Source organism: Eucalyptus grandis, chromosome 8 (assembly GCF_016545825.1).
Source record: "Eucalyptus grandis isolate ANBG69807.140 chromosome 8, ASM1654582v1, whole genome shotgun sequence".
Classification (NCBI taxonomy): Eukaryota; Viridiplantae; Streptophyta; class Magnoliopsida; order Myrtales; family Myrtaceae; genus Eucalyptus; species Eucalyptus grandis.
This window is the reverse complement of record NC_052619.1, coordinates 13,370,390-13,393,020: the sequence shown is the minus strand read 5'-3', so window position 1 is coordinate 13,393,020 and position 22,631 is coordinate 13,370,390. Positions and strand designations below refer to the sequence as shown.

At 38.6% G+C, this 22,631-nt stretch overlaps 2 protein-coding genes across 3 annotated transcripts; both read left to right on the top strand.

Annotated features, from left to right (window-relative positions):
* Positions 1–5,407: 5,407 nt before the first annotated feature.
* LOC104456617 lies at positions 5,408–8,375 on the top strand. 2 transcript variants are annotated; one of them, XM_010071446.3, is made up of 3 exons: positions 5,416–5,656; positions 6,510–6,584; positions 8,083–8,375. In XM_010071446.3, exons 1-3 carry the CDS (start codon positions 5,486–5,488, stop codon positions 8,242–8,244), a joined length of 408 nt encoding a protein of 135 aa, XP_010069748.2. In that variant the 5' UTR covers positions 5,416–5,485; the 3' UTR covers positions 8,245–8,375. The 2 variants fall into 2 exon arrangements, with proteins under 2 accessions (XP_010069749.2, XP_010069748.2); XM_010071447.3 differs by lacking the exon at positions 6,510–6,584 and having other exon boundaries at positions 5,408–5,656.
* Positions 8,376–16,617: 8,242 nt separating this feature from the next.
* On the top strand, positions 16,618–20,838 carry LOC104456616 (boron transporter 1). The gene is made up of 12 exons (XM_010071445.3): positions 16,618–17,096; positions 17,212–17,294; positions 17,481–17,673; positions 17,769–17,907; positions 18,122–18,287; positions 18,406–18,572; positions 18,660–18,833; positions 18,959–19,054; positions 19,167–19,304; positions 19,512–19,831; positions 19,936–20,203; positions 20,325–20,838. The coding sequence occupies exons 1-12, from the start codon at positions 16,993–16,995 to the stop codon at positions 20,625–20,627; spliced, it is 2,151 nt and encodes a 716-aa protein (XP_010069747.2). The 5' UTR covers positions 16,618–16,992; the 3' UTR covers positions 20,628–20,838.
* Positions 20,839–22,631: the final 1,793 nt, after the last annotated feature.

Sequence of the window (22,631 nt, the reverse complement as noted above, 5' to 3'; positions counted from 1 at the left end):
TGTGAAGAGTTCATGAACATAGGCAATTCAATTCGGGCTGGATTTGTTTTCCTTCATCTAACTCGATTGTTAAAAATATGTGATACCGAGAATTGTAGTTTTTACCGGTGAACAGTGAACGCATAGAAGAAGGAATAGGAGAGGCAATTTTTACGAAACACAGTTTGACTTGGCCACCCAATTCTCAAAATTACAAAGCTGTGGAATAGCAATTCCATCATAAGCAGTCCTCACCAACAAAATACACTAAACTACGCAGAATCCATTCTTCATGAGTTGAATTGTTACTTTTCCCTTCAAGATAATTGCTAGCCGCACAAAGAAGCCGCTTGTTACCCGTTGAAAATATGTCTCGAGTTTCACCCCTTGAACAAGACCCGACCTGAGATGAATTGTTATTTCCGGATGTCGGAATGTATGTGGTGGAAATCTAGATATCCTTTGTGATATTAGAGTCCAAATTGGAGGAAGATTTCCCATTTTGTCTTGATATCAAATGACTAAGGACATAAAATAAAATAAAATTATGAGATGGCCATTAAATTACGAAAGGGTTGGTGTAGTTTGAATTGATATGGAGTTATTCATACTCTGGTTATTTCGTAGAAAATGATTCATCTGGAGAACATCTTCCTAGAAATGATCGCTCATATTGCTAACAAAAATGAGTGAAACGCAAAATATTTCCATCGTTCATGAAAATATGTAGATATGAATCATCGACCAATCACTTCAAGGGACTATAAACGTTTTATATTTGTGTCAATATAATCCATCAAATTAATTTTGAGCAGAAATGGTTGACAAAGATACCAGCCATCCTATGTGTGGACATTTTTGAATAATATTTTAGTTTTTTTGAAAATTTAATTTTCTTTTTCCTTCTCTCTTTTTTTTGTTCTTCCCTTCTTCTTCTAGTAGGTCATTGAGCCGTCAATCAATTAGAGGCAAGGGCGAGTGAGGGATTGCCTCACCCACCATGGCAAGGCTGACCTTGTTGTTATTAGGAGAGGTTAGCCTTGCCTTGCCATTGGCCAAGGCTTGCCCTTGCCGATGGATTGGCAAGCCTTGTTAAGCCTCACCTTTGATTAGTCACCAAGATGCTGTGAGTAGCTAGAGGAAGAAGGGTGTCGCGACCAATTTTTCGGGGTTGAACCACCTAGGATTTTGGCTAATGGATTGTTCCTAGACTTAACTCGGGTTCTCCTGCCCATACCAATTCGCGACTTAGGTTCAAGTTCTTAACATGCAAATGATTTTCGATCGAATCGCCACTAATCTATTTTTTGGTGGGTCGATTAGAAACCTAAATAAAGTAACGGGAGATTTACTTTATTCCTACGAACCAGAGATTTGGGTACGGGGACTTGGTTACGCTAAATTTCTCTAACGCCCTTTCGGTACCATTTCTTTTATTTTGAAAAAATGTTTTTGCAAGCAAATTGGGTTTATTTTAAATCTATTTCCCTAACATGTGAGGTTATCATGCGCGTGCGCACAAAACCACCAATTTAACACCCGATAAACAATAAATAAATTGCAAAAAAAAAAACTTACCTCCAAGCAACGAAAGCATCCGCAATGTTAAATTAAAATCCACATCAACAACCCCGTATATGATTTCTAATTAACACACAATTTTTTTTGTTTTCACTTAATTAATGAAAATCATGCAATATGCAATGCGATATTAACTAAATGACCTAATCCTAATGACATGTAATTTCTAATTAAATGGGCCTAGCAAAAATACTAAATGACATGCATTTCAATGAATCTAACCCTAATGACGTGCACATGACATTTTTTCCTTTTCCTAAAAGAATGCATTTTATCCTAAATAATAAAACTAATTTAACCTATGACATTTTTGTATTTTTCATGAAATTCGAAATTTGGTGAAATGTAAAAATTACCTAATTAGATTAAGATCCTATTTAATTTATACTAGGAATTAGGTTGAGTCATATCCTAATTTAAACTAAAATATTATCTTAACCTAAATAATCCTAAAATGCAATATATCTAAAAATGCCTAAACTTATAATAAATAAAAAAATGATCTAAATTAAACTAAGTGCCATTTAACCCTATTATGCAATGACATGCAAAATATGCCCTAATTCTACATGACAAGTGTATGATGATTTTTATTGTGTTTTTGTTTTCTTTCTTTTTTTTTAAATTTCGAAATTAATAATTGCCAAGCAATTAAGCATGCAACCTAAATTAAAATCTAGCAACCTAAATTGATTTATTTGAATTTTTTTGATTTTTATGAAATTCGAAATTAAAATTCCTATTCTAAATATGCAAACCTAAAACAAGTAATATCCTAACATGCATCTAATCTAACCCGATTTTTATTTCGAAAATTCATGATAAATAGAATGCTTTGCCTAAATATGCAAATAACCCTAAAACATGTGATATTCTATCTCAAACATATCTCAAGATAAATAAAAACGATCAAATCCATTCAAAATTACCCCAAAGGGACATCACATATCGCTCGATCAAGGATAATATTTCGCAAGTAAAATCGATACTTTGATCTTAAGCCTTAAAGATCAAAACATCAATTTTATTCCCAATTAATTATTTCATCTAAAGTTCTTTAGATGAAATAAAAAAAAAAGCACATTGCGAATCGGGTGATACATTGAGATTTTCATTATGCATAGAGAAATAAACAAAGAAACCTCTTACCAAAAAAAAAAAAAATAAACAAAGAAACCAAGATATAAAAATAAAATAAGATAAAATAAACCAGCCTAATAAAATAAAGCAAAGCTACCTAATTTGATTTTTTTCTTTTTTAATAAAAGAAAATCTTGACCACCGGTTAGGGACTCCGGCGAAGGGTTCCGGCGAGGGAGAGCTCGTCGGCTAGGGTTCCGGCGAGGGCAAGCCGGTGGCGGAAGAGCTCCGGCAACAAGAGGAACGGCGGAGACCGGCGTGGGGACTCGCGGGTCTGGGTGCGGGTATCGCGGGCGAGGGACTCCGAGCGCGGGCTGAAGCACGGCGGAGACGGCGTCGGGGCGGCGAGGCAGCAGGGAGCGTCGCGGGCAGCACGGCGAGAACGGGCAGGAGACCTCGAACGCGGGCAGAGGCAAAGGCGGCGTCGGGGCTGCGTCGGGGCGGCGCAGCGAGACCGGCGGGCGGCGTCGCGAGCGGAGCAGGGGCTTCGACGCGTTCCGGCGAGGCAACGTCGGTTCCGGGCCGATCTGGAGCAACGACGTCAGGGAGCAACTCCGGTGCGGCGGATCGAGGTTGATGCGGCAAATCAGCGACGGCGGGGCAGCAGAAACGTCAGATCGTCGCCGGATCTGGGAGTTGCAGGCGACGGGACCGATCTCTTGGGTCTTCGGGCGCCGGGGCTCGCGGATGAAGATGCGGCGGCGGAACGTCGGGGGTGGCTCAGGCGAGGGCGGCGTCGCGGCTTCGGGCGGACTGGCGCAGGCACTCGCGGACGGAGGCCGGCGGTGGTGAGCAGCAGCGGCGCCGGCTGCTCTTCGGGGAAGATGAACAGTAGCCGATTAGGGTTTCGGCTACTTTTTCTTTTTTTTTTTTTTTACTTTTTCCTCTCTCCACTCACTTTTTACCTTTTTCTCTCTTTTTTACCAACGGAAAAGAAACCCCCCACCCAATTTACCGTACGTGACCTCTTTTATAAGCTCAAAAATTGTATCTTAGGGGTATATTTCATTTCTAATTTTGATTGAAAGCACGATACCCCTAAATATATCGATAAAATATTTTTTTGCGTATTCCATCAAGAAAATTCTTTTTTGCGAAAAAAGTCATCCTCTAGTGTATATTACCTAAATATGTGAAAAATCTTAACGAAATATAACAAAAAATAAAATTTTCCTAAACTATATGCCATGTGATTGTGATTTTTTTTTTTAGCAAAAATTAACCCCAAAAATTTAGGTGTCACAAAGGGAAGGGAAAAAGAGAGTAAGAAAATAAAAATAAAAATAAAATAAATAATTTGAAAAATTATTAAAATATTATTTAAAAACATCCATTCATGCCATGTAAAAAGACTTGCATCCATGTTAGAGACTTCCATCTAAAATTGACTAGATGAACTGAATTGACATAAATTAAAAAATTTATAACTTAATTAGCAAAAAGAAAATGTTTAGGATTAGATTGACAAAATTACAATAATTTAAAAAAAAATTTGATAATTCTCCCAATGAAAAATATAGAAACTATTTGTGAAAAAAAGAGCATGAACTAACAAACAAACTCTCATTACGTCCATACACCATAAAAAAAAAAAATTATTGAATATGAATGGTGAACCATCTAAAAAGCAGATAGATTATTTATATTATTATGTGAAAATTGTCATTCGTCTCACTCTTAGATTATCAAAATTATGAAGAAAATCATATGTGAATTCTACATCTCGGCATTTTTTTGTTCAAAAAATATTGTATCTATTACTCAAGAAGATACAAAAGTACGTAGTTTTCATGATAAAACAAATCGCAATAGAGGATAAATACTGAAAAAAAAAATCCAAATCTAGAACACGAATAGGATCAACAAAGCACCAGCAAATTTAAGCACAAACTTGTTTCACACAATGAATTTATCAAACAAAATTAGCGCCCATTCATTGGATATAGTGTATTTATTAGTAATGAGCATACATTGGAAATTCCTTTTCTAATAATTATGAAATTGTTAGTTGGCGATGTGTGCCTAGATTCGGCTTCCTCTACTCCATTGTCCTATGGAGACAACTAGAATAAATTAAACAAAAACATATCTAGAGCAACTCTTCATAATTCAATAAGACACAAAAAATCTTGTGGTCATCATCGAGATTGGAGGCAAAAAAACCTATACAAGAGCAGAGTAGAAGAGCATTGAATCCTCAAAGGCTTATTTATTAAATTCCTAAATCTAGATAAGAAGAAAATGGCACCCAAATCTTGATTTGGATTAGGAGAGTTTGAACTCTCAAGTCAAGAACTAGACCGGGAGAAGAGGACTCCCAAATTTAAATTGGGAGAGAAGAAAAAGCAATAAAAGAATAATAAAATGCAAACAAAATCAACAAAAGAGAGGTGGGAGGGTGAGACTAGCTCAAACCTTTTGCCATGGCTGAAGGTTGAAGAAGAGGAAAAGAGAGGAGAGAAAAAAGACTTTTCGGCTCTTAGAAAACGCGTCTCGGCATTTATACAATGTGAAAGTTTAAGATGTTTAAAATTAGAATTATTCTAAATACGTCCGATGCAAAATTTAGATGACATCTCTTAAATTGTGTTGGAGATTTGGACCAAATTGTAAAAGATTCTTTAAACTGTCCTTAAACTGAACTCCAGCGAAAGTACGGGACTAAAATTGCAATTTTCCCCCTTTCCCAGTCAGCTAATCCTGAAACATCAGGAGTGGGCGACGACCGTCCGTCCCTTCGTTCGGCGGTGACTGCAGAGCTTGGAGGATTTTCGGGTGCAGAACAATGGAGCGGGAAAAGGAAGGAGAAGGAGGAGGAGAAGGAGGAGAAGGGGAAGAGTACGTGTACAGAATCAGCAGGCTCAAGGAGTGGGAGGCTCTACAGAGAGATGGCCACGCTTACGGCGGCGATCTTGATAAGTCCACCGGCTGCTTCCATCTCAGCAAGCTCTCTCAGGTGTCCCTCTAGTTAGTTGAATTGGCTTCCATCTGATCTTGGGGTCTTCTTCCTTTCTGGGTTTTCATTTTCCTTTGATGGTGACTTTGTCCTGGAGCACGCGGACCAAAGGGTCTCCTCCTTTTTTCTCTGTTCTTTTGTATGACTCTAATTCGAATGGTTTCGTGATGCGTTGAAGTATCATCTTGCCTGGTTAGTGTTTTCGATTCATATGACCTGCCCACTTCGGAATGGGCTCATGTTTTGTCCAAGCTGCTCTGTTTTCGGCGGGTCGAATGGTGATATTGGATTTTCTTCGGACTGGACAGAAATGTGTTTTGTTGCTTCGTTGTCTTATAGCAACAATGCAGGAATACCAGTGCATCAATACAGAAATAGGCATCTAGTCAAAATCAAAAAAGGATACCGGTACATCAGTGATGCTTAGCACAAATCTGAAGTTACATGCTTGATGCACTTGACATGCCAATCTAACACGAAATTGTTATAGGCCGATACCCTAAGCAAGTGGTGGTTTTAGCAGCTTTCTGGTCAATTGGTAATTGAGTGGAAGGATTATTGACCAATTCAAGCCATGAAATTGACCTTTTTATGGATTAGAAAACTGCCTTTGACAAGGGTTGATAGAGGGGAATTGGAAATAGGAAGGCTTTGGAACTTAATTTTAGTTGTCCAGTTAATTCATTACCTCTAAGCTTTTATCTATTTTCGTCATGTGACTTGCGAGATTGCTAACATGGTTGCAATTTCTTTATCTCTCTCTTTTTTGTTGAGTTAGTGTTTTCGATGAGCTCCTTCTTGGATCAGATTATGAATACTTTCTGTACCTGAATGATCGATGTCTTCATTCTAGGTTCAATCTATATTACAGAACTTCTTTCTGAACTTTAAGGATGATCTCTACCTCCTTCAGATTGATGCCAAAAAGGTATGCATGTAGCCATCTCCTTCTGCGAGTCTGGCCAATATAATAGTAGGAATTCTTAAATAGTCCACATCTTTCTAAAAGATAACTTCTTGTGGAGTTAGTCAAATTAGTAAATTATAGTGTCTTAGTGGTTACTTAAAGTGAAACACATGGCACTGTCTGTTCATCAACTTGCTGGTGGAAATGTGTTTCTCCATCAACTGTGTTGATCTAAAGTTTTATTGTGGTTTATTTTCTATTGTATCTTGGGAAAGACTCATTGTTTCTGGAACTTCTTGTTCTCAAATCTCATTGGGAGACAATGGAGAATTTGTTGGGGACATTTAATTATCATGATAAAGAACATAACATGTGATTCAATTTGGTGAAGAAAGGTATACATGAGGTTCTTGCATTATAGAGCTTGGAAAGGGACCAATTTTACGTTTATAATTTCCAAAATATCTGTGGGCTGTTTCAACAGATATCCCTAACAACCCCAAAGGAAAAAAGAAACTTTTCATGACTTTAAGTGTCGACCTAATTAGAAAGGAGCTTGCTTGACACTTACCATGGATTTCCTTCATTGCAGTTTGGCTAATCTTGAGTAATGAGCAGCTAAAAGTCATTAATAACAATATGCTGAGCTTTCACTGCTTTGAAGTTGCCATTTTCACTTCTTAGATGTAGACAATGAGTATGTGATATGCTTCATTTGATGCATTAATGATGTCAATGCTATTAATTTTGTTCTGGAAGTTTGAAAATTTTTCCATTATGGACAGTAATAAAGGTAATAGCTTTTTACCTCAAGGCCCTCAGCATCAAACAAAACTTTAATGTGAAGATTCTTGATATAGATACCCCATAGGAAATTGCTTTGTGTTTGCCATTGTAGATAAAATCATTAACTGAATAATTCGCAGAATGTACTCACCAGCAGAGCAGGAACTTCATAATTCAACTAAACTGCTATGAAGTTTCATCTATATAAAAAAACAGTCCATGCTTTCGAAGTTTTGGGAATCTATCATTCTAGTCTAGCACAACTGGATTTGTCAATTTTCCTATTACTTCTGCTTTTATGGAATATGTACTGGTGTCTTTTTTCTCCACTTAGCAAATGATCTATGATTCATGTCCTTGCACTTTTAAATGCATGAGAATGTGAAATGACTTAAACAAAAATGAGTTTGCATGCGCATTCTAGTGGTTGCTAGCTATTTAAAGCACCAACATTTGGAAAAGCTCAGGAGACAAACTAATGTGATCTCCAGGTATTTAATTCCATTTCTTACTGCACCATCTGCACATAGGTAGGGCCTAGAAATTTTAGAAGGCCATTTATGTAGGAACGCTAATTCACTGGTAGGAAATTAAATCATGTGCAAATGACGATCAATTTCTTAAGAGATGCAGATGATGATTCTTCATTAGTCCTAGTAGCTTGCACTAATTAGCTCTCTTCTTTTTTTCTCACTTGTGAATACAATTTTATTTAAGTATTCTTCTATTTCAGCTCGGTGATGGATTGGTTTATGAAGTTGTGGATGGAGTTAATAGCTTTCCCCATTATTATGGCCCATCTCGAACTTTTAGTCCCCTTCCCTTAGAAGCAGTTACAAAGGCGGAGAAGCTATCATTATCAGAGGGTCGTTTCACTTGTAGCTTCTTGCAGTAAGCTATATATTTTACTCATATGTTGCAAGTCCCAAATACAGTTGAGAACTGATATTGTAATTGCTATTTGATGTATATGGTTATTGGCTTAACAAGTTGGAAACATCATTTATTGCATTGTTCCTTTTATGAGATAGCAAGGAGATAGACCATCACGCATCATGATTTTTTTTTTTTTTTCCTGGAAGTATTCCATCTTGCCTTGCGCTCTACATAGCAATAATGTGTTGGCTATTGATTAATCACAATAGACGATACCTTCCCTGAACAATCACTACATGTTATTCATAAAGGTGTGTGCAGTTGCTGGCACTTGATGTCTGAGATGGCTTGGCAATTGGCATCTTAATGGTATGCTTCCTATTTATTTTCTTCTACTGATGTTGGTTGGCTATGTTTAAGGATTGTGTATCCTGCAGGTGAGAAATGACATTCGGTTATGTTCTGGAAGTCATTTGCTTTGAGTGATATTATCTGTTGTTTATGCACCTGAGTATGAAGTGCCCTTTGTCTGAAAAGCTTTTGATGACATTTAAACCAAAACACTGGGCAAGAGAAAACTTTCCTCTCTGTTCCCAGAGAAAGACCATGCCTCGTCTCAGTCTGGTTCTGTTCGAGTATGTCCTTGACAAGCTTGGATTGTGTCACATGCTGTCTTGATATTATTAGTAGGTGGAATTGTAATAGAGTCTAGAGAGAGGTTTGTAACATCTTCTGGATGGGGCTCTCACATGGCTATTGTACAAGCTAGCCATGGAAGTGAGTTCATTGCATATTCATGTTGTATTTGTGCTCATATCCGACTCTGTGCATGTTTGAGACCAAGCTAGTTCATCATTGGGGTACATGGGCCTGAAAAGTTGGGGTTTTGCTTTCGCTTCTATCAGATCTCACCTGTAAAAAGCCAAGAAATGGAAGCCCTAAGTAGGAACTGTATCCAACAAACTCTTGCTATGCTCTTTTAACTTGCTTTTCTTTTTCCGAGCAATTGCACAGGACTTGCAGTTTATATGTGAATAATGCTAAAGATACTAAGGTTGTAACACTGAGTCGGTCTAGGAAGTAATGTAACAGATCTTTGTAGGGTACTCTAACATGAACAAGCACTCATATTAGTTTGCAACATATGAGTTCTTAGGATCCCTAGTGCTACTTGTATCTTGTATCTGAATTGGCTAAGCAAGTAAAATGGGTATGTATTTGGACCTCTGTAGATTCTTTCATTGCTCGCTGGGGCTTAGACTAAGTTACCGGGCCTATTATAAACAGGCCTTGACCACTTTGATATTCATTACTAGTAGGTGCTTGCTCAAGGGCAAATTCTTCCCTGGGTCTAAGTAGATGTGGACCGCCGGATCTGAGCCGCCAAATTAGGCGGATAGGCAGACTCTTTCGAGACCCACTTCCCCGATGGCTTAGATCACTTCCGTTCATATGGATCGATCCAGCGCAAGGAGCTATTTCACCTTACCGAGACCATCTTGCCTTCCATGCCCATCCAAGGATTTACTTTGATTTAGTTATCTCAAGTTAATTTCTTCCTATGACCCTGCAAATATTTTCTTCTTGTCTCAATGTGCTCAGAAAGAGCTTGCCTTACAACCTCGCACCCATGCCCTACCTCGACAGAACTGGATGCCTCGGATGCCTCTGGGTCCATGACGCGATTGAAGCTCAGGGACGTGACCCGTCGTCTATGTGTGACATGCACTAGATCAAGTAGGATCTCTTTGCCTTCTTTGGAAGATATGGTACGATCATCACCCTGTGTGAATCTTGTTTCGATTTCAAGTACCAGAAGGTGACCCTTCATGCTGATCTTATGGGTCTCCTCTTTTGGCCATATGTGTAGTGATCATAAAATTGGAAAATTTCATTTGGTCACTTAAAATAAAACCATTTTTCAAAGATCGTCTCGTGGTTTGTTGTGAACTTAGGGGTCCTACAAATGATTACTATGTGAGAGCAACTTGTGGTCAGCCTGGTGATTCCATCTGCAAGACTCTGTCGAGCTCTACAGTTTGTCGTCGTGACCTCTTTTTTCTTTTTTTAACCAGGAATTGTTCCTAACCCTCGAATGAACCTTGGCCAATCTTTTGGGACTGCTTAATCCTAGACAATGATCATGTTGGATCGGCCGGACAAGACCAAACTTCATTGATTTTGATTGCTCGAAATCGCACTAATTTACTAAACTTTAATCGTCGGTTGTTCCTAACTAGTTCTCTCTTTCGTAATTAAAAAGCCGGGGGCCTACCAATTATTTTCCACACCATAGCTGTGGCCATCATTGAGATTGGACCTACCACTTGGTGATCAAGAATTGATGTCGAAAATGATTAATCTCCACACCTTTGTCAAGCAGGTGGTTTCCGTCTTTGCCTCGCAAATAATTCTCAATGATCTTGGATCTTTGTAGAGAGTGCGAGACATAATCATTCGAATTCAACCCCAAAAACATCGTGTCAATATATACGCGAAGCGTTCAAATCGAACGATAAAAGAAAAGAAAAGTAATGTCCACACACATTATTTTAATCGTGAATGCTCCTTCCCCCATTTCCCCTTTTTCTTCCTCTTTTTTCCCTTTTGCGCCAATTTTACCTATTATATATATCGATTGTACGATCCATCATTAGTGGCCAAATGGGTCTTAATCACATGCCTTCTTAGTACTAATCTAAGTGGAGCTGTATTTGTCAAGTTTAAAACCTTAAAAGGTGTCTAATCTCTTTCCATCTAAAAAAAGGCGTTTAAGATGCGTTGCAAAGTTACAAAAGCTAAAATAATTTAGTGCCACTTTATCGATGTGGAGGACAGGATCACCAGAGCCCTTACATCATAATTCTTTTGACACCCACTATTAGACCACCTAGTTTGTTTGCATGTGAAGTCGTATTATGCACGTACATTTTTAACGTATAGTCGCCTCTTTTTTTTTTTTTTCTTTTTGGGCCAACTTAGGAGAAATTGTCCAATTAGTCATCGACCAATTATACAAATGCCAATCTTGTCATAAATTTTCTAATTTTACCGATTTAATCTTAAACTTTTATGTGAAATTTTAATGTAGTTATTCCGATCAATTTTTATCAAAAACCGCTGACATGCATAACATGATTAGAGATGATTGGATCGTCATGTCAGTTAATTGGAATTTTGCTTTAAGATTTAATACTAAATTTACGAAATTGAAAAATTTAGAATTAAATTAGTATCCGTACAATAGATTTAGGATTTGGTTGTATAATTTTCTCGTCAACATATCTATGCATAATTGCATGTACTGCACTTTTCCTTTTGCCTATTTCTAGTGTTTTTCTACGCTTTTGTTTGCATATCTTTGCCCCTATAAATCTTTTTCAAAGAGCTGTCAGTTAGTGCTAAAGAATTATTTGCTTTAAATGGTGTGGCGACATAATATACTCCTAAGTTCGTAGGTATTGAAAAAAGTGTCTATATTGATGAATCATGAAAGATAAATTGAGAATATAGAATACATCTCGACTAAATTAATTTAGATTCGGGAAGATTGTTGAAGTAGTAGGTGAGAAAATATACATATAGGGTAGTACCTTGCTTTCTAAATTAAAGATTCAAAACGGGCCAAGTGTAAATTTAATTGTCAAGCAACTGAATAAGGAAATATTGCAATCTCAATTTTGAGAAATAGATCGAAATGTTTGTAAGATTTACAAAACTTGGAAACAAGATAGAAACGAGACACGTTTTTGGTACCATAATTGACTGTTTTGCTAAGACTTAATCTACCGGTCTAACTCAGTTCGTATAAGCTCAGTAGCTCCAAAAATAAAAATGAGGCAATACAGCTTTCACAGCAAACTTATAGTTTTGCATCACTTCATAAGCTCTTTCTTCGCTTGATTGTGAGGAAACACGTTATGTATTCAACACAATGTAGCATGCCCCTTGCCCAACGTACTGGCTTCCGTTCGTCTCGAACTAGGTCCAACAACTCCCATCGGTTTATGTGCAAGGCAAATGTTTTTGTCGTCACAAACATGCGATGATCGGGATCAAAATTTCATTATCCTGATAAAAGTATTCAATTAGTATCCTTACTCACTTTAGGTGAGAGTTAGTATGGCAATAATTTTTTCCAATTTTCCAATGATGCTACTAAAGAAAGACATATGATTCACTTTATTAGGCATGGAAGTGATTGATGGGTTGTTGTTCAATCAAAGAGGAAACCCGCTCGAGAATGAGAGGGACGTGAGTATTGACATGATTAACCCAAGATCCGTATATGGAATTCGGAAGGGATGAACATGGAGATCATGACATTTTATGTTAGTCACTTCTGACAAGTTAATCCGTAGCAGGCCAACTAATGTGTACGAATGGCCCAATCAATATGCATCAAGTAGCCTCTTTAATTTAAGAATGAGTTGCCAAAATAGTCAAAATGATGTTACAAGATGATATTATATGTTGAAAAAAAAGCTATCATTCATCGTCTCATGATTGTAGAGTAGAGCGTAGAAGGCGGTCAACGGCGGTGGCAGCCTCTTTGAGTACGGCCATAAGAGCCCCGCACCCGTTACAGATCATTCAGATTGAGCTATAACTTTTCGACCGCCTCACCCGGAGCAAGAGAGATATCATTTCTACACGGTATATACTTTGATACAAGTGCTTTTTTTGGAATTTAGAATCCAAAGGATAGCATTCACGAAGTCCTTTGTCGATACCTGTGCTTTCTTTTTGCTTTTTAAATGAGATTTTCAACTATCTTTTTGAAATCCCCACCTGACATCATGTCACTTTCACACTGCTGCTGAACTCATAATCGAGAAGGGAGATGCGGTCTGAAATCTCGACTAACTATTCTTTTGGGTTTCACGTCGGGGAAGGATCCTCTTCTTGACTGCTGTTAATCTGACACAAATCCTATGACGCCCAACTCAGTTTCGAGCCGAGTAGATCATCAGCAATCAAGATGTCATCATATCAAGAAGCACAAAACCCTAGAGAGCTGATTCCCAGTCGCTTGAGTTCTCTTAAATCACGCAAAGGGAGAGTAATTTTTCAGGAAACAAAAGAACTTAGCATGGATGTCGATACTCTAGCATGGAAGTTTTATTTACACATTCATTGTTTGATAAATAGCACACGTTCTTAAAATAGTTACGTAACATAATTTATTTACATCTCTTCCATTCGATGACGATGGGTAAAGAAATTTTTACAATAATAATAACTCAATAAAATTCTAGAATGATGCAGCCGACAACTACGGAAATAGTAAACGATTCCAGAAATTTACCCCACCAAAATGAGTCTTGACAATAAATTTGACTGCGACTTGTCAAGAATATCCACCATGGACGGTGGACATGCATCAGCAAGGACCCTCTCTCTCTCTCTATCTGTGACTTTTGGCCTTCGGAATATGCCACTGAATCATACATATAGAAAAAGGTAGCCTGCTAATTATGAGCTCAATTTCTTCTAATCAAAGCAAACTCAACCCACCTCATAAAAAATTGAAAAAAAAAAAAACTTTTTGAAGGAATAGACTTAGAAAAAGAAGGCGTATCATCATGGGATGAGAATCTTGAGTGCGGTGGCATAGCCAGTTGTTTAGTTTTACGTGTACAATAATGCATGCTAGTATTAAACTAACAGTGTATTCATTACATACATACATACATACATAAATACATAAATACATTTACGGGAAAATTTAAGTCGGGGGGTCCGACCACATGTTTTGGCACCAAATTCATTAAAGGATCCCCTCGATGGAGCATTAGGGATCGTGGTCATTTCGATGCGTAGAAACAAGAAAAATAATTGAAGATGGGACGTCAAAAACGAACCAATCGGAGACAAGAATTAGGTCAATCAGTTCCAGCTTCACGCAAGCCCAACTGTGGAGGAGTCCCACGTTATGTGGCATCGAGACTACGTTATGCATCGCATGGTTCAATCCTATCCATATGCATGCCCTGACCACTTGATGTTCCTTTTCTTCTTCTGTAATTTAGGGGAATGGGTATGGAGATCTGGCTACTTGAAGATCTAAAAAGCCTCTTGCAAGCCCTACGAGAACGGAGATCGTGGACGGTTGGTGAGACCCCTATAATGAGTGTGATGTCGGAATAAGTCGAGCCCTCAAAAGGCTGCTAACCTTTCTTCTTGGGGTCTTTAATTTCTCTATTTTGATCAGCTCAAATATAAAATTACTCACTATTTGTCTGTAATTGTCTTGATTTTTTTTTCTTTTTTGCAAATGTTAATGTAACATTCCTACATAAACCCATTTAAGGTATTGTCCATTTTAACTCGTCCGTTACCGAACCTCATAGTTTTGCCCTTTAACATATAACTGAGTACTTTCCCAATAGGTTATACATCCTGAGAGTGCGCTTATTGAGCATGCTTAACTTTGAAGTTCAAAGTCCAAAGCTAAGTATTGTTGTTAAGTCAAAAGGTGAATCTGTGAATTAATTCCATTTTTCACGTATATACCTCAAAATCCCTCTCCTCCTATTTATTGTGCAATTTGGTTCATTTTTGTTTCATTCACCATCCTAAAAGTCTACCAATAGTTGCTCCTTGTCTAAACTCTTTGATCCCTGCAATCACTCTCTACCCTCATCAAACCAGGACGGTACGGTTAAGCTACAAATGCATTCCCAACCTATATAATATAACCCACTCCAATATCACCCACACCCTTTTAAATGTTGCCATTCGAACCCAACACCTTTCTGATCGATGAATTTGCAAATTCGCCCATGACAAACAGTTTGCTACCAAAATTAGAAAAGTTGAGATGTTGATTAGGGGTAAGTGGTTTCCGTATAAGTTCAATTTGGAACCTGAAATCTATCCGTTGGGATAAATTCTTCATTTTTTTTTAGAATTTGGAATCTACTTTACATATCGCGAAACCGGAAACCTTCCTTGTCACAAGTTCTGGGGGATTGGTTCAAGGGTTTACCTAAGTTCCGTATATATTATTGATTGAATGACTACAATGAATCATTACCTTTAATGATCACCACTTGTTGTTGCAATCTATTGACCACAACTTATATTTGGATACATGAAAAATATCAAATATTAACAAAGTAAAAGTCTTTGTAATAAAATGGAAGCTTAGACTATTGATTTTAAATTATATGCTAATTATTGGACGCCATAAAATACCCCAAAATCACATAAAGACATAGACCAAGAAAAATTTAAAATCTTATTTCAAGTTCTCAGTTTCAGGTTCTATCTATTTAGAACCTAGAATTTGTCCGTCCAATTAAGTTCTCCAATTTTTGGAATTCGAACCTACTTTGCATATCTTGGAACTTGGAACTAGACAAGTTCTCACCGATTCAGTTCTTTGATTCCAAATTCTATCATGAAACTATGCACCACCTAATGTTGATAGATTAATGTAGAAATTAAAAGGAAACGGACCATATTGCAATTGAAATCGTAAGGTGATGGTGTCTTTTTAATAAATTCTTGCTGAAATAAGTTGCTAACTCAGTTCTCCTAAAGGTTTAATTTATGTATTTCTGCTTATTTTTTGCTTCACCGAGGTCTGTTAAGCACTTATTATGCATTTTGACTAGCTCCATAATTTTCTTCTCCATGCACGTCATGATACGTAAATGGACCGACTTATGATTCTTCTATCTTTTTTTCTTTTTTGGGTGACTTATCTTGTCAAATATTAAATTTTGGTGTCACTCAACTTGTAGCTTCTTGACATAAGGTAAGTACAAGTACAGTACTCTCTCTCTCTCTCTCTCTCTCTCTCTCAATATTGAAAATTGTTGAAGATTTAATAAATTGGACTAAAATAAGTAAATAATTCACTTATAAAGTCAAAGTTGATGGTTCAATGAGGACAAGCTACATATATATATCATGTCAACCACTGTCTGCTAAGCTGGCTGACGAAAAAACCAAATATATAATAGAAAAGATAATAATTGAAATCCCGCCCATCTCGATGCATGTCCCTAAGTTCATACCATGTTGACATATGAAAAATTCACCTTGTTCATTTTTTTTATTCAACCAAATAATTTTCTATGCGTTCAATGAACATAAAATAATAGTAAAGAGAATAATTGATTTTTTTATATGAATGATGGGTCCAAAAAAAAAAAAATATAGTGTGAAAGCTAAGTGGCCAATTCATGTTGGGGGGGAGTTTAAGGTATCTGCATCATCAGCATTACTAAGCAAAGTTTACTTTCTTCTCTACAGATATATGTTGTGAAGGCTCCCTTTCATCTCCCTTTTGACCTGCACTGGTTTGCTCTGTACCAAAATCCACCTCCTTTTTTTTTTTTTTTTTTTTTTTTTTTTTTTTTGGCTTTTTATCAAACCCAAAAACACTTTTGGTGCTTATTTAATTGAGTCATTCTGCTCTCTTCTCTTTACAAGGCAGTTTAGATCAGCAGACACAGGAATCACTTTGTTTGTGACCCATTTGTATTGCACTGAATCTTGCATGCTGGTTTCTCTGAAATATTCCTGCATGAACTCTTTTTACTAGCTCATGGCTGTCTGAACCTGTCACAGAGTCTTGTACTGTATTGCTCCAGTTGAAGTTATGGAGGGTTTCCGATAATCTGGACCTTGATTTCACCGAAATGGCTAGGCGTTGACGGCTTACAATGATCAAGTCGTTCCTTTAGAAGGCGTTAAGTAGAGAAAATATTGTGTTGGTTGGTGGAGCTTTTTTTCTTTTTCCTGACAGAGAACTATGGAGGAGACATTTGTTCCCTTAGAGGGAATCAAGAATGATCTTAGAGGAAGGTTGATGTGTTATCGGCAAGACTGGAGTGGCGGCTTCCGAGCAGGAATCAGGTTCTGATTCACATTTTCCTTTTCACGACATTTGGTTTCTAGTAATTGTAGCAAAGCTGCCAAGTACTTGTAACTGGGTGTACGATTCTGATGGCTAACTGTCATTCATTTTCAGGATTTTGGCTCCAACGACTTACATATTCTTTGCTTCGGCGATTCCGGTCATTTCATTTGGGGAACAACTGGAGAGAAGCACTGGTAAAGAAGATTGCATTGTATTTATGATATGGAGGATTCACTTTCTCATTATTTGATTTTTTGTCGGCTTTCAATTTGCTTAATACTTGGTTCAAATGAGAAAAAAACTGAATAGCAAGACAGTGAAACAAGGGAATAAGTTATCCGATTATGCTTCTGTTTCTGACATCGATCCGGTATATGCAGAGGGAGTTTTGACGGCAGTTCAGACCTTAGCGTCCACCGCAATATGCGGCATCATCCACTCGATCATCGGCGGCCAACCTTTGCTGATCCTGGGAGTTGCAGAGCCTACTGTTATCATGTACACATTCATGTTCAACTTTGCCAAGGAAAGATCGGATCTGGGTCGGAACCTGTTCCTCGCGTGGGCAGCTTGGTAATTTGTTCTGCCATTGAGAGAAAAAAAAAAGATCTTCAGTTTCTTATGCCATTTTTTTTGTTTGACTTTCGTGTTTTTGGGAAATTGTGTAGGGTCTGTGTTTGGACAGCTGCTTTGCTGTTTCTGATGGCCATACTCGGAGCTTGCTCCATCATCAACCGATTTACTCGTGTGGCCGGAGAGCTGTTTGGTCTGCTCATAGCAATGCTCTTTATGCAGCAAGCTATTAAAGTAAGAGGAAGCAACAATCTAAATTCAGTTTCTTATAATAAAACAATCAAGTTACTCGATCAATATTAAGGTGCATGCAAGCTGTAGGAGCATGAGACCATGTGCGGTACATCCTCGATGCAATATTTTATGCACGGTGAAGTTTGAGTGACATAAGTAAATGAGTGAAAGAGGCAAAGATTAGTTTCTCAAACGTTGTGAGTTTGATTGTCAGGGGCTAGTGGAAGAGTTCCGCATACCGAAACAGGAAAACCCGAAGTTGGCTGAGTTCTTACCATCATGGAGATTCGCCAATGGAATGTTCGCGTTAGTTCTCTCATTTGGACTCCTCCTCACTGCATTGAAAAGCCGGAAAGCCCGTTCGTGGCGGTACGGAACAGGCAAGTTGACAAAGTTTCAAAATCCTATCCTTGTCTCGTGAAGAGTCGTTTCTGATTGTATATGATTCCATGGGAAGTCTCATGACGATTTTGACATTACAATTTGTGATTTCCGCAGGATGGCTTCGAAGCTTCATTGCAGACTATGGAGTGCCACTCATGGTCCTAGTTTGGACCGCTGTTTCCTACATACCGGCAAAGAGTGTCCCCGATGGAATCCCACGGCGTCTTGTTAGCCCAAACCCATGGTCCCCTGGTGCATCTGAGAACTGGACTGTTGTTAAGGCACGCTTATTCAAATTCCTTGCTAGAGAGTTAATTTAAGCTCCCCTGAGAAAGAAATTATTGCTGATCCGTATCTCGAAATGACAGGACATGTTGAACGTTCCCTTTTTCTACATAATTGGAGCTTTTATTCCAGCAACGATGATTGCTGTGCTCTATTACTTTGATCATAGCGTAGCATCTCAACTTGCTCAACAGAAAGAGTTCAATCTGAGAAAGCCTGCTTCTTATCACTACGACCTGCTTCTTTTGGGGTTCTTGGTATGCCAATATTCCTTTGATAATTTCGGCATCTAATCATCTTTTCCTTTTAGCAACATTTCTGCACGTGATTTCTTCAATTTCCTGGTTTAAGAGTTTGAAGGACCATGTTCTATTGATTGCAGACATTGATGTGTGGCCTTATTGGAGTTCCTCCTGCAAATGGAGTAATACCGCAATCCCCCATGCATACAAAGAGCCTTGCAACACTCAAACACCAGGTAATTGTCCACATGTTTAATTCTTCGTTTTGTGCTTCAAAAGATAGGAGTCATGTATGTTTGCTATATTACTAGAAAGATCTAAGCACTAAATTCTCTGTCCGATGCACAGCTGCTTCGGAACCGGCTCGTTACTACAGCTAGAAGAAGCATACAAAACAATGCGAGCTTAGGGCAATTGTATGGGAATATGCAAGAAGCTTATCGACAAATGCAGACCCCGTTAGTCTACCAGGGAGCCTCTTCTCGAGTAAGAACCAAAAGTCGTTTTTCTTTTGTTCTCGCATGACCTATTATAAATCGGATGTGATGTCGTGATACTTTAATTAAAAACTGCTAATAGTGTCCACTTTGGAATTCGACACTGGAAACAGAAGGGCTGCAATAAACAATCCAATAAGGTCCTTCTAAATCTGTGATTCAAATCATCTGATGAGGTTTCATATTGTGTTAGCAGGGACTTAATGAACTGAAGGAGACAACAATACAAGCCGCTTCAAGCATGGGCAATCTCAATGCCCCGGTTGACGAAACGGTGTTTGATGTTGACAAGGAGATTGATGATCTGTTACCAGTCGAGGTCAAAGAACAACGCGTCAGTAACTTACTTCAGTCAATGATGGTGGGAGGGTGTGTCGCAGCCATGCCTATCCTCAAAATGATTCCGACTTCGGTGCTTTGGGGATACTTTGCTTTTATGGCAATCGAAAGTCTACCGGGTAACCAGTTCTGGGAAAGGATCTTGTTGCTCTTTACTGCACCAAGCAGAAGATACAAGTAATTTTTCCCATCCTTATCAGACGAACTTTACCTGGTCCCATTTTCTTGAACTTACTCATTTTTTTGAACTCGCCATCTCATACCAAGTAAATTTCCTTCAGGGTCCTTGAGGAGTACCACGCAACTTTTGTGGAGACAGTGCCTTTCAAGGCGATTGTCACTTTCACGCTGTTTCAGACAATATATCTGCTTATTTGCTTTGGACTCACTTGGGTTCCGATTGCTGGAGTTATGTTTCCCTTGATGATCATGCTTTTGGTGCCAGTAAGACAATATGCCTTGCCGAAGTTTTTCAAAGGAGTACATCTTCAGGATTTGGATGCTGCGGAGTTTGAAGAAGCACCGGCTTTGCCATTCAATCTTGCAACAGTAAGTTGCACTCTTCCCGTCTTCCCTAAGAACAACATGATCAGAAAATTCTAAGAAGCACTGTAATTTTCCTTGATTTCGATTGCCAAACTCAAAACTTGTGTTTTGCATATTCAACCAGGAGACGGAGATTGGTGCTGGAGCTTCTTATGGTGGGGGTGGAGAGATATTAGACGAGGTTATCACTCGAAGCCGTGGTGAGGTCCGGCATCTGTCTAGTCCGAAAATCACAAGCTCCACGACAACACCAGCACATGATTCGAAGAGCACCCTCCAGAGCCCTCGGCCCAGTTTCAGTCCTCGTGTGAGCGAGTTAAGAGGTGAGAGGAGTCCTTACGGTGGAAGAGGACCTTATAGTCCAAGGACCGGAGAGAAGCAGCCCTCTCATCTGGGGAAGAGTCCGAGTAATCCGGCTTCTGGTTAGCTGATGAAGGTTTCTAGTCGCTTAAAATTAATGTCTGATGCAAGAACCTGTACTGTGTAATTGTTCTGCTTGCACAGAGGCATCAGTGTAAAATATTTCTCGCAAGTCACCACCTTTGTAACAATAGATTTCTATGATTTTATCTAAAGAGTTTAGCCGTGAATTTTGAACTCCCATTTCCTACTGTCTGAATGAAGTTTTGCTTTATTAATTGTCTGTACTCTGGATTTCCTTGAGCGAGTAAATATCCTCAAAAATTTTCACCCACACTTGTCCATCGTATTTATGTTTTGCGTATACATGCTGTCCTGAGCTTCTGGTTGGAATCTTTGTTTCATAGTTGAGTTTCGCATTCTTTACGTCCCAGTTAATCCATCAGACATCGTCTGCAGATTTAAGACCAAATTCAAGAATCAGAGACAGCAAAGGGGAAGAAAGATAATATGAAGGAAACAGAGAATACTTCAGAAACAGTGTTAAGCCATTTAGCTACAGGAACGAACATCCGGGTCTTAAGTTTAGCAAAGCCACAATCTCCGCTAAGAGATGTGCACCACCTTCTGGGATCTGAAGCCACAATAACCACATGAAGCAATTTTGAGTGGTGGCACAGCAATATGGGCATGTGAGACATGAATGCGCAAGCCTCCTAGAAAGTCATGTCTCAAGATCTGCTAGCTTTAGATCACCATGATGGCAGAGACCAAACCACCTCACTCACTGCTCACTCACCACCACAATCCATCTTAAAAGACAAGTGATACTGCAGAATCAAGCACACCTAGAAAGGAGTACTCCACCTACATGATTATGTTCCAATGGATTATTGGCTTTTCTCGATCGCCCATGAGACTAAAGTAGTGGTATGAATTTCTCCGAGCCGTAATCATATCAGACCTGGAAAAGAAACAGGCAGGGTCCTACATTATTAATGGCGCCGAGGGAATGTGGATGAATTCGTCAGGCTTATTCCTTGCGTCTTTCAAGCAAAGTCAGGTCGCTATCAGACAATTCCCGGATCAGAACTAGAAGGCTCTTCCTCTGTCCATAGTCCATCTCTACAAAGCTAGACACCACATCTCTTTTTCATCCCCACCACAACGACAAAGTTGTTTTGACATCATCCTATCGGGTGATGCAACCAGGATCAGTAAGATTTGACAGGTAAGTTGACCTCGACAAAGGTGAATAACAGTACACAAAATGCAATCGACATGCTGGGAATGAGTGACTGAGTGACAATGAGAAAGATAAAGATGCGGTACTCTGTGACCTTCTTGCGCATTACATTTTGCCATACTCACTGATTTTACCCAGGAAAGAAAAAGATGGTTGGATTCTGCTCCCCCCACTGCTGGGAAAGAGAAGGAATGCATTTGACCACTCACACTCACGCGCCCGCACACGAGCCCGTGTCCAGATCCACAAGGAGCTCGAAAACACTGACAAGACAGATGAAGATGCCGACAATTTAGTAATCAAACAATCTGTGAACGAATGCAAGCACTAAGATGGAAAGCTAAGGGCACATATTTAAAGTACACAAGAAGAATTCATGTCTGGGAGTGACAGCCTTCATAAACTGTTCAAGCTTCATTATAACATTGCCTTTTTTTTCTAGGCCCCTACAACCAATTTAACCCAACAACTATAGAAGATGATAAGGCCAAAGAGAAAAAGAAAACCAAGGAAAGATGAGTCTCACCCAAAAAAGCAAAATCAGAATACTGCTGAATGTCATCATAAGCTACAAATTTGAGGTTAATATAGAAAATACTAGTACACTACATGGTTAAAAGATTATAAATGAAGCAAATTTTTGCAAGCTGGGCATTACCATTTCTGCTGTTAGCCTCTGATGAACCAGAAAACCCTTTATATGGCACCAGTTGGACTTAGATAAATGTTGATAGAGGGAAAAAAGAAGAGAAGAAATCGAAATTCAGTTCAATATAAAAGAAAAAGAAGAATCTTAATCAGGAAATATGAATGAATCTCTTTATT